Source organism: Gopherus flavomarginatus, chromosome 4 (assembly GCF_025201925.1).
Source record: "Gopherus flavomarginatus isolate rGopFla2 chromosome 4, rGopFla2.mat.asm, whole genome shotgun sequence".
Taxonomy (NCBI): Eukaryota; Metazoa; Chordata; order Testudines; family Testudinidae; genus Gopherus; species Gopherus flavomarginatus.
Window position 1 is genome coordinate 170036796 of NC_066620.1, and position 15308 is coordinate 170052103.

Here is a 15308-nt window from a genome sequence, read left to right on the forward strand (position 1 = left end):
TAAAATATAATCTAACCATCTGCAGGCTGTAGAGTCGTTGTCAACCTTCTTTACCACTGAATCTTGTTCTTTTCTTAGATGTTAATGTCTCCTCCCCTGATGAGAAGTCAGTAATAACTTATGTGTCATCACTTTATGATGCATTTCCCAAAGTACTGGAAGGTGGCGAAGGCATCAGTGCAAATGTAAGTAAGCGAGTAACACCTATGAAGCATGACAGCTTCATTGACATGCCTTGATTTTAGAAGGTTTCAACTCAGCATTGCAGTTAACTGCATTCTCCATAGACTGGTATAACAACAATAATAAAATAATACTACAAAATAACACAATTGAAAGTTTTTTCATGTTGTCAATAACTGGACTCTTGGTTTCATGATCTGACTGGGAGCTCCACATGATTTAAAAGACTAAACAAATATTTAATTTGTAACAATAGTGCACTTGCTTTACAGATGAAGACATTGAAGCAGAGAACTTAACTAATATATAATGATTTGTCCAAAGCCACAGAGAAAGCTAGAATCAGAGCTGGGATCGTAACTCAGAATCTTTTGGCTCCCAGTCCTGTGGTCAGACCATTAGGTCATACTCTGTTTATTATCTCTCTTGAGTGGTAGTAGAACTAGGAAGTTTCCATGTCACCTTTAGAAATAGTTGAGGCCAAATCCTATTGGCCTTACTCATGTAAGTTTCTCAGTTGATTTAGTTGGGATTTTTTTACATGAGTATGATAAAGGGACCAGAATATTGTGAATGCCATTTTGGAATTGCTAAGCTTGAGAATTTATTTTGCTGTATGCATCTGAAAGGCTGCATCCTTTTAAACTGAGACTACAAAAGAAATAGCAAAAAAGAAGTTATTCTTGCTTTCTGATCTGCTGATTGTGATGTGCTATTCTAGGATGTTGAAGTCAAGTGGGTTGAATACCAGAATATGGTGAACTACCTCATCCAGTGGATCAGGCACCATATCACAATAATGTCTGACAGAACATTTCCAAACAATCCTGTAGAACTGAAGGTGAGACATGGAGTCATACACGTACTTTGTTTGAAGGACATTAAGATTTTTATTTCATGCAAAATGAAGATTTTTATTTTATGCAATGAAATCAAAGAGCAGCATAATAATGTCTTTTTTTGAAATTTAAGAAACCTTGTAGCTTTCCTGAGACTCTGTGTTCCCAAAGTTAAGCATGGGATAGTATGATATGACATTGTTCAAATTATTCACAGGACTCCAAATGTTTATTTTGGTAAAAGAAAAAATGTATTAGGTTTGGAAATATGAAATATGCAATACATGTGAGCCAGATCCCCTGAGCTGCTAAGGTTCCTTTGTGTCCCTGGAGCAAATGAGGTGCCCAACCGAGTGAAGTTTTATATAAATTCTGTCACCCACCCGTCAGCCACCCTCCCTACCCCCAGATGTTAGCTTGAAAGACCAGGAGTAGTTCTTTGCATGCATGCTTGCAGATGGTGGCCATGATGAAATCCATTGAAAATCCTACCCTTTGATTATCAGCCCTCTCCCCCCCGCCTCAGATACAAGTGTTTTAACCTACGCAAGCAGATTTTTCACTGGTGGGTAAAGAATTTTTTATGCAAGTCTTTAATAGAACAATATAAAAACATAAGCCTATTAAACATAATGGAATGTGGTGAAGAAGTAGTAAAATACTCCCTTTTAGGAAATAGCTGGTGATATGTATTTATATTTCTCCAGGCACTTTATAACCAATACTTACAGTTTAAGGAAACAGAAATTCCACCAAAGGAGATAGATAAATCAAAAATTAAATGTCTTTATAAACTGCTGGAGGTAAGCTGTACTTTTGCTGCTTCATTATATTCACTGTATTGTATTTCTGGTTTTTTTGTTTATGTTAACCAGCCATTATTTGTTTTTGAAGGTCTGGATAGAATTTGGGCGCGTCAAACTCCCTCAAGGCTACCATCCAAATGATATAGAAAAAGAGTGGGGAAAACTTATTATTGCCATGCTGGAAAGGGAGAAAACCCTTCGACCTGAAGTAGAGCGGTATGCTAGTGAATGTTTGACAGGAGTGGTTCATTTTCTTTCTGCTCTTTTGCCTTACACTGGAAACTGTGGATGTCTTTTCCATACTAAAATCTATGTTATTATTTTAACTTGAAGAATGCTAACACATTTTTCCAAGCCTGTAGATCTTTTTCTGATTTATAGTTTCAGGATCCATATAGTAATGAATTGGGGGGCGGGTCTCAGCCAGTCCAGAATGAAAAGTATCTGTGCCTCAATCAAAGTACTTAACTTTAACGAAATTCTCCCCTATGCAAAAGTTCATGACAAGGTCTATGCATCACTTAAATTCCATTTAAACCCTATTCTGAGGGCTTAAGGAGAATTTAAGTATGGCACTGGATTAATTTCAGCTGATGCACGCAAGCATATCTGAAGCTCCGTTTTTTGGGTCAATTCAAACTATGTTGCACTCAAGCATATCTGAAGCTCCGTTTTTGGGTCAATTCAAACTATATTGCACTCAAGTATATACAAAGTATTTAAATGTGCAAAATATTTGAGAGCAGTCCTGCATGAGTAGTGAAATATGTGACCGGATGTCTTTTCCATCACGAACATCTGTGATTATGTGTATGTTGAATATTACTGAGATCTTGGGCTAGGCCTAAGAACAGGTTTTGGTTTTGCAGGTACAATTTTGAGACGACAAAAAATTGCACTGACATAAACAGAGTCCATCACTGTAAATCAGGCCTATTGTGCTTTAGAGGAGTTATCTAAACGGGAATGGGCTCCTGGCTACTAAGAGTTTGGATTAAACATATCCAAGTGTATGCATAGACCCCTGCAGCAGAAAGTCTGCAGGGGAGAGATTAAAGTGGCAGAAGAGGGGCCAAAAGCACTCAGGTTTGACTGATATGTAAAGGTGCTGAATGAAGAGGGAGCATGGCTAAGGTGGGTGAGGATGTGCTGATTCAGAGCACCCTCTGCTGATGGGGTTCCAATGGAATGAAATGTAAAGCTCTCCCCAACAGGCAGAGCAAAACGTAGGAGGACAGTGGTGGAAACACTGACCTGTTCCTGATCTGACTTGAGGGTGACTGTGCTGAGGTGTGAGAGTGTGTGAAATTGGCCTGTAGTTGTAGTCATACTCACAAAAAGCTTTTATCATATTTTCAGATTGATTAAGACCTCATAAACATAAACTTCCCTCCATCTCCACATATTTTATATTCATCAGATACATTTAAATATAACCAAATTGTCAGTTATGTGGGTCACCACTGCAAGAGAAGGAGAGAAATTAATAATCTGAGTAGTGTTAGATCACTGAGACATTTATATTATTGATTGGGTTGGGAAACAGGAGTTCGCTGTCTCATAAACTGATAAGTAGTATCCATTGCCAGGACATGTTGCTCTTTGTTTGGTACAATCATGGACCACTGCAGCCTGAACTGCAGAACAGAATTTAATTGTGGCAAAAATGATAGCTGGGCTAATACTCAAAGATAGTTGTGAGTGAGTGGCCTCATTCAGAGCACCCCCTCAAGGTTTAGGCTTACACTATAGGCAGTCTGCCTCAGTTTCCCCCAAAGGGGATTCTTAAATTCTACACAGCCCTTTTTGTCTGTTCACAATACTCTTTGCTACTTCTTGGAATCTGAGTTTATTCAGATAAAATCTTTATTAATGATCTGGATGATGGGATTAATTGTGCCCTCAGCAAGTTCGCAGATGACACTAAGCTGTGGGGAGCAGTAGATATGCTGGAAGGTAGGGATAGGGTCCAGAGTGACCTAAACAAATTGGAGGATTGGGCCAAATGAAATCCGATGAGGCTCAGCTAGGACAAGTGCAGAGTTCTGCATTTAGGAAGAAAGAATCCCATGCACCGCTACAGGCTGGGGACCGACTGGCTAAGCAGCAGTTCTGCAGAAAAGGACCTGGGGATTACAGTGGATGAGAAGCTGGATTTGAGTTAGCAGTATGCTCTTGTTGCCAAGAAGGCCAACGGCATATTGGGCTGTATTAGTAGGAGCATTGCCAGCAGATTGAGGAAAGTGATTATTCCCCTCTATTCGGCACTGGTGAGGCCACACCTGGAGTATTTGCATCCAGTTTTGGTTCCCCCACTACAGAAGGGATGTGACAAATTGGAGGGAGTCCAGCAGATGGCAATGAAAATAATTAGGGGGCTGGGGCACATGACTTACGAGGAGAGGCTGAGGGAGCTGGGGTTATTAAGTCTACAGAAGAGAAGAGTGGGGGAATTTGATAGCAGCCTTCAACTACTTGTAGGGGAGTTCCAAAGAGGATGGAGCTCCACTGTTCTCAGTGGTGGCAGATGACGGAATAAGAAGCAATAGTCTCAAGTTGCAGTGGGAGAGGTCTAAGTTGGCTATTAGGAAATGGTATTTCACTAGGAGGGTGGTAAAGCACTGGAATGGGTTACCTAGGGAAGTGGTGGACTCTCCATCTTTAGAGGTTTTTAAGGTCAGGCTTGACAGAGCCCTGGCTGGGATGATTTAGTTGGTGTTGGTCCTGCTTTGAGCAGGGGATTGGACTAGATGACCTCCTGAGGTCTCTTTGAGCCTTAATATTCTATGAGTCTATAAAATAAACTCAAAAATAAAACTCAAAGTCCCAAAACAAATTCCATCTGTTTTACCCTCTTGTCAGGTCATTCCCAGGCCTTTCCTGCCTATAGTCTCAGTCCCACATCCCAGGACTCTCTGCTAGAGTCTGCTCACTCGTAGCAGTCTCTGATCTCCCTAAGCATCCTTCCTTCATTGCACCCACTGCTGCTTTTAATAGGGAAACCACCTGATCTCTCTTCAGCTGGCCTCGAGATCTACGGGGCAAGCCACCCTGTTACAATGATAAATTGCTAAAACTCTGTCCCTTAGGCTTGTAAACATTAGGAAAATGTCTGTGCGCATGGGTGCTAGTGGCCGGTTGGAACATGGGATCCCAGCTCATATGTGGTGTGTGAGGAAAGCCTGGTAGCTTGCCTGTAGTGGTCACGGGCCAAACAGGGGTTCCTATTTGTCAAGCTAGTGGGATTGAAACCATCAGAGAGATAAGCCTGCTCAGTCTCTGCAAGGGTGGCTTGTGTCCTTTGTATTTTTAAAGCAGCAGCGCTGAAATATGGATGTGGTTTTATAGAGGGCTGGAAGCAGGAGTTAAAATGGGGGAAAATTCAGTTAAGAATGAAAGGCTGAATGATTTTTATGTATATATATTTATATATAAAAACCAAGAAAACGGTTGCCTTCTCTTCCTTATGGTCAGAAAGCCTTGGAGCTGTCAGGTCAGAATGCTGAAGAAAGTAAGGTGGTGTCTTCAGGATTACAGCTTGGTGGGACGGGGGAATAAAATAAACATACTTGTCTGGACAGCAGAATAATAGTAGTGAATTGGACAGTGTACAAGGGTATCGAGTTTATCAATTATGAGCCTATGTGTTACTCCCATTTTACGCTGGCGTAACTCTATTAAAATCAGGGGACTCACACCAGCGTAAATCTGGTATTATTGGGGTAAATCAAGCTCTTTTTACTTCTTTTAATATAACTTTTAATTCAAGATTTGCACAACACTGTAGTGAGTTTATAATATAGGTTTGTTCCTTTTAGCTTGTTGAAGTTGGTTGAGACTTATATTAAATATTTGGCACCTCTGTCTACCAGTGACGCCCTAGTCATTCTGTTTAGTCCATACTTGCAAAGCTTTTTAATGCAAGGTAGGGAAGCCAAACTCAAACTAGCATACATAGCTCTAGGCAAAATTCTTTGAAGAGCCATCAGAGTATTACTTGCTGGGCGTTGAATGTGCATGTTGAAGCCTATTTAAAGAAGGAATGCTAGGTGTTTCAAAAGCCAGTAGAGAGATTTCATCCCTGGAAGCTGTACATTTTGCAGGAGTTTTTACCTTTCCCATTGTTCAATAGATGTAAATGGCCAAAGGAACAGTGCTCCTGGTGTAAAAATGAACAGCAGTGGTTATGGCTACCAGAGTAGTGATTCCTTGTTTAGCAACAGCACTGGCACTCGAACCAGCATTGACTCCAATGAGAATTTCCTTTCTGTGAATTGTGGCCCGACACTGATTAATTCTTGTATAAGCTTTGGCAATGGCACTTTAGAAGAATCTAGGTACATTGGCATAAATACTGGTGTTTGATGCAAGATATTTTCTTTTTCATTGCAATGTGGATCGTAAATAACATTTTTTATATATATTCTGTGGTGTCTTTTAGGTTGGAGATGTTGCAGCAAATTGCAAACAGAGTTCAGCGGGATATCCTGGGCTGTGAAGACAAACTGATACTTGCTCGGAATGCTCTGCAATCTGTAAGTCAAATATGAATTCTCTTTCTGGGTGTGTTTGTGAACTTTTTAGTACTGAAATCTTTATAGTTTTTAAAATCTTACTTTCAGAACTTTTGATTGACTATTTGAGTAACTGATATTTTCACTTTTTCTGCATTTTTTTTCTGTAGTTAACATTTCTGGAAGAGAATCCTGTACATTAAATAGAATTCATTCTGCTAAGTTTTTACCAGTAATTATTTAAGATTAAAAAAAAATAGCTTACAGTGAAAGTAAATTCTCTACAAAGTACTTCTCCATTTAGCTGTAGGATTTAATTACTGGTATTTATCATTCCAAAACACAGGATTCCAAGCGATTAGAATCAGGGCTACAGTTCCAGAATGAAGCAGAGATAGCTGGATATATACTTGAATGTGAGAATCTTCTGCGCCAACATGTAATTGATGCCCAAATTCTTATTGATGGAAAATATTACCAGGCAGATCAACTGGTACAGAGGTATTTCATACTTTTATTTAAGTGTATAAATACACATTGTGTATGTGTATTGTAGCCCAGAGTGTCAAACCTAAATGCCTGTGGTTAAGCTCCTAAATCCATAATTGGCAGTCCAGATAAAAATAACCGGATGTTCAGAGGTGTTGAGCGCCCACTACTCTTATTGAACTCAATGGGAGCCGCATGTGCTCAGCACCTCTGAAAATCAGGTCACTTATCTGGGTGCCATTTAGATGTTTAACTTTATTAGACACCCAAGTTTGAACATTATGGGCTTTTTTATTGAGCTTAAAATGGTTATGCTTAAAACCTACTAATTTTGTTCTAGATAAATAGAGATACGATTTGCATCAGTAGTTGCAGCGTACCTGGAAAGGTAGTAGCAGGCTAATGTTGGTTCACAAACAGCAGTTTGTGCAACCAGAAACCTACACTGTAGTAATAGGGGGTCATTTTATGGAAAAGCAACATGTCTCCAGAGAGTGGCAGAGTTAAACCTGAATCTGGTGAGAGCAAGCACAGGATAGCTGCTCGGGCACTGAGCTGTAAACAACTCCCTGCAGCTAATTAATCCACCCCAGCGTGTAGTATCCTGCCTTGCAACAGCAAGATTTCTCTTTTGCTGGTTGTGTCTAGCTTTGCATTTGGTACATGCTATCGCACGTTATGTTGGTTTTCTGGGTTATTGCCAGGATTTTGCCCATACTAACACACACAAGTATGCATGTATAGGGTGACACAATACATACATGTCATTTTTGGAGCTGTTTACTAGATAATAAAAATGTGCTAATATAGAAAGCTTATATTGGAATAAGTAAAGTCCATAGTAAATAATAGTACTGAGATACTAATAATGTAAATTTGTTTAACTACAATATGTAAAACATACAAGATAGCTGTCGTTTATATTGCTGTAGTTCAGTTAATTATATTGTTTCACAAAAATGATTTCACAAACTTTCAGTTAGATTGTTTGTTTTGTTTTCTTTAGTAAATGTAATTTCTTTATAGGGTTGCTAAACTTCGAGATGATCTTCTGGCCTTAAGGACTGAATGTTCTTCAATATTCAGCAAGGGGCACACACTGACAACAGAACAGACAAAGTTGATGATTTCGGGAATAACACAAAGCTTAAACTCAGGATTTGCACCAAACTTAAACCCTGATTTAAACTCTGGAATGACCCAGAGTTTAACACCTACTTTGACTTCTTCCAGTCTGACATCAGGCCTCTCATCAGGTCTTACTTCAAGACTGACTCCGGCAATCACACCAGCTTATACACCAGGCTTTCCACCACGGGTAATTCAAACCTATGTAACAGGAGTTGACACCAATGCACTGCAAACACTAAAGCTGATGCAAATCCGAAAGCCTCTCATGAAATCAGCTTTTGTTGATCAAAATTTAACAGAAGAAGAAGTCAACATGAAATTTGTCCAGGACCTCTTGAACTGGGTAGATGAAATGCAGGTAATGTCTTTATGCAAACAATTCTTAGTCTGCCTTAGTCATGTCCTTTATTTTCTGAGGCGCTTTGGTTAATTTTTCATTTTTGTTTACAAGGTGCAACTTGATCGAACAGAATGGGGCTCAGATCTGCCAAGCGTTGAAAGCCATTTAGAAAATCATAAAAATGTCCATAGAGCTATAGAAGATTTTGAATCAAGCCTTAAAGAAGCTAAAATCAGTGAGGTACACGATTGTACTTTTTATTTCTTGAGGTTACTTTTTTTAATTGAATTACCCATGAGGCAATTACGGGTTATACAACTGCACTTGGATTTCAGAACCTTTCTTTGGTTTTATATATGATTGCCAGATGAATTAGCATTATACAAATTAATATAATATTTGAGAATCACTGTTAATGTGGCTAATCTTTTTGTTGTCCTTTAACCTTATCTACTGTACACAGATCCAAATGACTGCCCCTCTTAAACTCAGTTATGCAGAAAAATTGCACAAACTGGAGAGTCAGTATGCAAAACTCTTGGTAAGCTCATTGTATCTCTTCGATGTTCCACTTTTAAATGTGTGTTGCTTTGATAAAGGCAGGGTTTTTGATTTTTTTTTTTTTTAAAAGAATACGTCAAGAAATCAAGAAAGGCAGCTTGATACCCTGCACAATTTTGTGTCCCGTGCCACTGGAGAACTTATATGGCTGAATGAAAAAGAAGAAGAGGAGGTTGCGTATGACTGGAGTGAAAGAAACTCCAATATATCAAGAAAAAAGGAGTACCATGCAGTAAGCATTGCTAATGTAATCCAAAAGGAAATAATTAAATTAAATTTAATAATTTAACAAATTTCTAAAATAACTTTTTTTTTTTTTGAAAAAAAAAAAGGATTTAATGAGAGAACTTGATCAAAAAGAAGAAGTTATTAAATCAGTTCAGGAAATAGCGGAGCAGCTACTCCTGGAAAATCACCCTGCAAGGCTAACTATTGAGGTAAGTCAAGAAGGACAGCACACAAACTGGAAAACAATATTGTGATTTAAGCCTTCATGACTTTTTGCTGATGGGATATTCATTAATAAGTTCAGACAATAAGAGTTTTTTCTTTTCTATGTCGTGGTGTGGCTCTGTGCCTCACTTTCAATGAAATAAGTGTTTTTAAACATTTATGGCTAAATCCTGGAGTCCTACTCGGTTTTTACTTAGGGCTAGTCTACCGTACTGCTTAAGCTGATGTAATTTACGTTGCTTAGGGGTGTGCGTCCGATGCCACCCTGAGTGACATAAATTACAGCGACTTAAATTGGTGTCCACACCGCGCTATGTCAACGGGAGAACGCTCACCCGTCACCATAGCGTGTCTTCGCCAGATGCACTACAGCAGCGCAGCTGCATTGATGGAGCTGCGCTGTTGTAGCACGGTTGGGTAGACTTGCCCATGGTCAAAGCTCCCATTGAAATGTAGGAAGAAGGATTAAGGACTCCACAATGGGCCCTTACAACCATATTTTGCCCTCAACTCTCACATGCAGTTTCCATTGATGTTAATGGGAATTGCACATGCAGATTGAAGGCATGTAATAGCCCTTAATTTGATTTTCTCCCCCTTTGAGCTGGAAGAGGTATCCCTACAGCATTTCCAGTCACAAATACTTTATCATATTGTTTCCTTTTAAGGTCTGGGGTTTGGTTTCATGATCTTATTGTCAATAAATTACAGAAATTGTTTGGACATTGGAATGTAACAAAGTGGCCTGATTTATTTTGGACTTGAATCAGGCTCTATATTATAGGTAATCTGTTTACATAAAAAATATTGTAGCTACTGTAGGTGCTTTTACAAGCCTCCAAAGGAAAGTGTCAGATTGTTTTCCCTGCAGATACTCATGTCAAGAATAGACAGTAAAGTGGTGCTACAATAGGACAAATGAAAACAGTTATAATACAGGAGGATGAGCTAATCCTTTCAGAGATCAGTACCAACTCTGCATTTTATGTTTCTTTGGTTTAAAGAGTTTATTTTTCGTAATATGGAAACAAATGAAGAAAAACACTTCCTTCCTTTTACATGCACTTGAATGTGGTTAATGAATGGTATTTTTGTAGTGTGGGAATTTTTTTCTCTAAAATGGTATGCTGTTACTAATATATGTATCACTCAATATCAGTCTAATAAACATATATACTACAGAGACAAACCAGTATGGTGATAGATACGTATGTGAACGTTATAGTCTTTACATTAAAGAGTACAGGGTGTGTGTGTGTGCGGGGCATGTAATATATTTAAAATGACTGCCTTCCACATTCCCTAGTATGTGCAGATAACAGGACTTTAGAAACTGTCTTTTCATAATAATCAGGCACACTGGGATGTTCGCCATGCATTAATGGATCAATCCACCCCGTTGATGGAAAACTCGATGACTTCTGTGCCAGTCAGATGATGCTGGCTTTAAATGACACTTCTGATTGACTTAAAAATATTTAGAGCACCCTCTGCTGGCAAATGTTAGGGCAATGCACTCCGTTTTCTATAGGGGTGGTAGCAAAAACATTGTGTAAGAGACAGAGATATTAGTAAAGTTAAACTTATTTTTAAATGTTGTGCAAAAGCATATGTATGTACACATTAGGGCTTCAGAAAACATTTTTTATTGTCTATACAGCACCACATTTTATGTCTGATTTTTTACTCTATACTTAACCAATCTCCTACTGTCTGAAGGACAGTTGTGCTTGCACAAGGAGGCCAGGACCAGACTCTTTTGTTTGTAACACTATTCTTATTTTTTTCTAAAGTTTGCAAGAATATACATGTGTTAATTTCTGCACGCCTTCCTAAAATGCTTTCTTTTTTCATCTTTAAGGCCTATAGAGCTGCAATGCAGACACAGTGGAGCTGGATTTTACAGCTCTGTCACTGTGTTGAACAACACTTGAGAGAAAATGCTGCTTATTTTGAGGTAAGTAAGTAAAACAATTAAATTTGTAACACCTTAAAGGATGATTATAGTCAGATAAGTGAGAGGAAGAACAATCAGTCGAGAATATTAGTTATTCTTTCTCAATAACTTTCAGGTCAGATTTTCTCAATTTTTCCATTCATAGCTCAGTACGTGGGCCAGATTCTAAGGTAGTGTAAACAAGTGTAGCTCCATTGTGTTCAGTAGAGCTACGTCAGTTTACACCAAGGGAACATGGGCCTGTTTTTTTTTTTTTAATGCTGCAAATAAATCCAGGATCTGAAAAATAGACAGTGTTCTTTCTTCCTCAGGTATCATAACAGTTCTTCTGCAACTGGATTCAGGTTGTTGGGTTTGTTGATGATGTACCAGGTAGAACAGAATCGAGCTCATTCTTCCAGGGCTGCACAAACAAGAGCAGAACACACGTTATTATCAGTAGGGAGCAGAAGGCCCACAGGGAGCTGATGCATTGACTAAGGTTTTGCCATTTTTAGTCACCTTTATGACTATAGCTCCTCTTAAATGAGCAGTAAATGATCATTAATCTACTAACTATTATACACGGTAATGGAAGGTCTTGGTATGCATTGTCTAATTTAGAAAGAACTTTGCATTTTTTTATATTTAATAGAGAGAGAGTATTCTTCACAGTCTTGAACCTTGTGGAGTCATTTATGCCAGTGCCACATGAGAGCAAAGTGAATGTAAATTGCAACAAATCAAAATGGTAGGGCTTTATAGCTCACCCACTTTGTATTAATGTACATGGCTACAAAAGGTAAAAAGGCAATGAAGAATCAGGTTCCATCTAATCTATATAATGTTCATAGGAACATACTACTTCCTATAGCTTGTTTCCTACATTTTATAACTTTTATTTTATAATCTGTTTTTTAAAACTTAATAGCTGTAAATTCCAGGAGTAGCAAGAATCAGTGTTTGAAAATCATTTTCACAGGAACTGTAATTAACTAATGTACAGGCATAGGGATACTGATTTTGTTTTCAGATAGCATGTGCGGTAACTGATTTTCGATGTTTCAGTGATGCATGTCTGCCTTTCTGAGATCAGGACAGGTACAAGAAGACAATCACTTGAAATTCAAACTACTGTAAAATATAAAACAGCTTTAAAACCATTTAGTGGTTTCTTCAAACAACAATTTTGGCTTAACACTTAGTAAACCTTTCAGTGTTGTTTTTAATTAATCAAAATAAGTGTCTTACCTTAGTTTTTCAATGATGCCAAAGAAGCCATGGACTATTTAAAGAATTTAAAAGATGCCATACAGCGAAAGTACAGTTGTGATAGGTCCAGCAGCCTTCATAAACTGGAAGATCTTGTTCAGGAATCCATGGTAAGAATTCAAGAATTTTGTTGACAAAAAATAAGATTAAACAAGAGTTATGTAACACGTATCTGGATTTAAAAATTGAATTTGTAAACTGCTTACCCAACTAAAGGGAGGTAATAAAATTATAAAATTTAATTTCAGAATGTCTAATTAAACAAGTTTATCCATTTGTCCTTGTTAGTTGTTATTGTCCTTATTCGTTTGAATACTTCTATGCCCTTAAAATATACGTTTTTAAACAATAGTGGATATTAAAGGAAACTGATTACTTCGTGGAGTTTTCTCTGTTCATGTGAAACGTTATTTTGCAGAGACAAAAGCTTTAAAAGCGTTAAAGAAGCAGCATTGAGTTCTGGCCACCTCTGATTTGTTGTTATTTTCTTAATTGCTCTTTAGGAGGAAAAAGAACAACTCTTGCAGTACAAGGGCACAGTAGCTGGCCTTGTGGGGAAGGCAAAGGCAATAATTCAGCTGAAGCCAAGGAATCCTGATAGTCCACTCAAAACATCCATCCCAATTAAAGCCATCTGTGACTATAGACAAATTGAGGTTAGAACCTTGAATTTCCTAAAATCAATTACAGACGTGAGGAGGCAGCTAAAGTTTCATTAATTACATGTTCCTGGAAAACACAAGACTGTAAATATCTTCCACCCTAGTAAACAGAGCAAATGCTTGTGTTCTGCATTGTTGTTTTTTGTTGTTGTGTCACTTATTTGGTGACACCATTTACAAAAGGGCTTTGTAAGGATAGGTTATAAGGCTTAGCTCATTAAATTATTCTGCTTTTCTGTTAAAACTAGATAACCATTTACAAAGATGATGAATGCGTATTAGCGAGCAACTCCCATCGTGCCAAATGGAAAGTCATTAGTCCAAGTGGTAACGAGGCCATGGTTCCATCTGTGTGCTTTACAGTTCCTCCACCAAACAAAGAAGCAATAGACACTGCAAACAGGTAGGAGCAGACTAAAAACAGCTGAAAGTGGGTAGTTCCTATAATAAATATTTTGGTTGTTTTTATTTTTGTAGGGAAGGAGCACTGTCTTGTGATTAGATCAGAGGCAGTCATTTTCATTTGAACTTATTTGTGGTAAAATAATTGACGCTTTTTTTATTTTCTCCCCTTTTCACGTGTGAATGCAATTTCAGACAGTTTTTCTAATCTAATTGTGTTTGTATGTTTCAGAATTGAACAACATTTTCAGAATGTACTGGCCCTTTGGCATGAATCACATATAAACATGAAGAGCGTGGTTTCCTGGCACTACTTGACAAATGAAATTGAAACTGTTCGAGCTGGTAATGTTGCTTCGGTAGGTACTGCACCAAACTATGTCCCTCTGAGTGTACATTAGTAACTTACTGATACCTAGAAGACTGCAACTACAAAAACTATTATAAACTGGAGAAGTTTGTTGCTGCTCACATCTTCAGTGTGGAGACACAACTTACAGTACCTGCTCCATTTTACCGTGTGCAATTCAACTCCATCTTGATCTAAGCAGCCTTCACTCTGACAGTCTTCACCTACTAATGATTGGGGCAATTGCAAGCCCCAGATTCAGCCCGACACCTGCAGAGGAGTGCGTTTTGGTTACACCATGCTGCAGAATTGTAGCCTGATATATAGTCTATATTATATCAGCATTAAAGAGCTGATTAAGTTAAGTTTGTTCAAATCAAAATCCTGATTTAAATCAAAATATCAAACAGTTAGGCTAAAACAATCTGTCAGACCACTGAACAGTGCAATGTAAATCTTGTTTTACTTTTATATTACATGAGATTAATAGGGATGGTCTAGACAGTATTTGGTCCTGCCATGAGGGCAGGGGACTGTACTCGATGACCTCTCGAGGTCCCTTCCAGTCCTTGAGTCTATGAGTCTATGAGACTGTTTATTCTACAATACTGAAATATAGATTTCTTCAATTTGCTGCAAATAACACTTGCAGTACGCATAGTGAGGGGTTATATGCTGTTTCTCACTGTTTCTGGTTGATACAAATGAACCTGCAACCTCCACCGAAAATGCCCTGCTTCTAATCATCTTTGGGTCAGTAACCATTTTCCCATTGATTGCCACATGGTACGGGAGGAGAAATGGTCTAACATGGGCCTATCCCATTGCTGGCACAAAAGATCAAATATGAATTTGGAATAGAATGCATGAACAGCCAGCTGTTATGATTGTAATTATTGTTTTGTGAGGGTCCAGGAATACCAATGGCTCCAACAGACTCTCAGAACTGCATACCATATCGGCACTACCTTATTCACACCCAGATGTAGCTTGAGTTTGGTGTTTTGGATCCAGTTTCCTGTTCTAGATGAGAAAGAAACACAGAGCTGTGAATCATGAGCGCATTGAAGCCTTGGTAGCCCACGTTATCTCATGGGTCTCATTAGCACATTTACATAGACATTGACACAATTTCCCTGAGAGATGACAGGATTGACCACCATATGAAAATGCTTGGGGAAGAGGAACAGCTGTTTATCTGGGATCTGTTGGGGGGAATAAGCAAAGTCACGTTAATGCAGCTCCATCCCTTTATGGTTTAGTAAGTGGGTCAGAAGCACCTCCTGATAAATAGTGGTAAAGGCAACAGATAAATAAAGCAAAGATGCTTCTCCTCTGTCCATGGACAAGAAGACACACCTGTATACTGGA

General features: G+C 38.4%; 1 protein-coding gene across 13 annotated transcripts in view; it reads left to right on the top strand.

The window, feature by feature from the left end:
* The window catches only part of DST (dystonin), a 452383-nt gene that overhangs the window by 238884 nt on the left and 198191 nt on the right, over nucleotides 1-15308 (top strand). For all 13 annotated transcript variants that reach the window (XM_050950494.1, XM_050950495.1, XM_050950498.1 and 10 more), the window contains 16 exons: nucleotides 79-185; nucleotides 905-1024; nucleotides 1730-1825; nucleotides 1917-2044; nucleotides 6270-6363; nucleotides 6689-6843; nucleotides 7858-8320; nucleotides 8414-8542; nucleotides 8766-8843; nucleotides 8934-9095; nucleotides 9196-9300; nucleotides 11178-11273; nucleotides 12509-12634; nucleotides 13028-13180; nucleotides 13435-13589; nucleotides 13821-13947. In XM_050950494.1, the coding sequence (XP_050806451.1) occupies nucleotides 79-185; nucleotides 905-1024; nucleotides 1730-1825; nucleotides 1917-2044; nucleotides 6270-6363; nucleotides 6689-6843; nucleotides 7858-8320; nucleotides 8414-8542; nucleotides 8766-8843; nucleotides 8934-9095; nucleotides 9196-9300; nucleotides 11178-11273; nucleotides 12509-12634; nucleotides 13028-13180; nucleotides 13435-13589; nucleotides 13821-13947 (2294 nt within the window). The remainder of the gene's footprint in view (nucleotides 1-78; nucleotides 186-904; nucleotides 1025-1729; nucleotides 1826-1916; nucleotides 2045-6269; nucleotides 6364-6688; nucleotides 6844-7857; nucleotides 8321-8413; nucleotides 8543-8765; nucleotides 8844-8933; nucleotides 9096-9195; nucleotides 9301-11177; nucleotides 11274-12508; nucleotides 12635-13027; nucleotides 13181-13434; nucleotides 13590-13820; nucleotides 13948-15308) is intronic.